This window comes from Monoraphidium neglectum (genome assembly GCF_000611645.1).
Source record: "Monoraphidium neglectum strain SAG 48.87 unplaced genomic scaffold scaffold01038, whole genome shotgun sequence".
NCBI classification, from domain to species: domain Eukaryota; kingdom Viridiplantae; phylum Chlorophyta; class Chlorophyceae; order Sphaeropleales; family Selenastraceae; genus Monoraphidium; species Monoraphidium neglectum.
Window position 1 is genome coordinate 12,705 of NW_014012590.1, and position 1,322 is coordinate 14,026.

The following is a 1,322-nucleotide window of genomic DNA, read 5'->3' on the forward strand; positions in this document are numbered from 1 at the left end:
GGGGGGGGGGGGGTCTTGCAAGCAGCCGGGGCAGCGGGGGTTGTCGGAGGGTTTGTTTGCTGCGGGACGCCGCGAGTGGTGGCTGTTGTCAAGCGGGCAGGGTGTCTCGGAGTCATCAGGAAAATGACGGGCTCAGCATGCGGCACCTGCCTTGACGCCGGCGGGAGGGTGGGATGGGGTGGTTGAGAGGCTGCGACACGGGAAGGACCAGGGATGATGTTGACGTCTTTGGTGGAGGGGAGCAGGACGTGTGTTTGCAGCGAGCTCAGCAGCTGCAGTGAGCAGTAAGCGAGCCGGCCCTCCCCGTCATCCAGAAGCTGCGCCCCCTGCAACCCAGGCAATCCCGCACGCCCCTCCATCACGCCCCAAGCGCTCCCTCACTCCTCCCGGCAGGTCCGCCGCGAGCCCCTGGGTGTGGTGGGGCTGGTGACGCCCTGGAACTACCCCCTGCTCATGGCCGCGGTGGGCACGCCGACGCGGCGCGCGCCAGGGCCACCGCTTGCACGCTCTGCCCTGGAGTGGCAGCAGCGTTGAATCCGTGCCAAACTGCCCTGCAGCCGCCGCCCGCGGCGGTCCGAGGGTTCTGCACTCCTTGACGGGCCGCTGGGCACCTGCTGCCCGTCCACCCACCTCTGCCACCCATCCGGCACCCACCCCTCCATTGCAGTGGAAGGTGGCCCCCGCGCTGGCCGCGGGCTGCTGCTGCGTGCTCAAGCCGAGCGAGGTGGCCAGCGTCACCTGCCTGGAGCTGGCCGGGCTCGCCTCCGACGCGGGGCTGCCGCCGGGCGTGCTCAACGTGGTCACGGGGCTGGGCCAGGAGGCGGGGGCGCCGCTCTGGTGCGCGGCGCGGCGGGCAGCGCCGCTGTGGAGTGGGACGGGGAAGGGCCGCGCCTGTGTGCGGGGGTCTTTGCTCCCGCATCCGCACTCCCAGCTTGCGCGGTGGCGCCCTTTGCAGGGCCTCCTGACTTTGCAGCCTCGAACTCAGTCCGCACACTAGCACGATTGGATGACGCCACCTGCTTCATCCGCTCTATCGCCTTCCCAACTGCTGTCTCCGCGCGACTGCCTTGCAGCTCCCACCCCGGTGTCGCCAAGCTGGCGTTCACAGGCAGCACCGCCACCGGCCGCAGCGTTGCGCTGGCGGCGGCCACCAACCTGCGGCCCGCGACGTGCGAGCTGGGGGGAAAGAGCGCCCTCATCATATTTGAGGACGCTGACCTGGACAAGGCGGTGGAGTGGGTCATGTTTGGGGCCTTCTGGACCAACGGTGAGGATTACATGTGTGCTCTTGTAGGTGCAAGCGTGTGTGCGCGTGTATGTGT

At 69.1% G+C, this 1,322-nt stretch overlaps 1 protein-coding gene across 1 annotated transcript in view; it reads left to right on the forward strand.

Moving 5' to 3' along the window:
• MNEG_6416 (hypothetical protein) overlaps nt 1-1,322 on the forward strand; it is a gene marked incomplete at both ends in the record, with an annotated part of 4,909 nt that overhangs the window by 1,461 nt on the left and 2,126 nt on the right. The window contains 3 exons of the mRNA XM_014045112.1: nt 394-462; nt 668-837; nt 1,074-1,267. Coding sequence (XP_013900566.1) covers nt 394-462; nt 668-837; nt 1,074-1,267 — 433 coding nt within the window. The remainder of the gene's footprint in view (nt 1-393; nt 463-667; nt 838-1,073; nt 1,268-1,322) is intronic.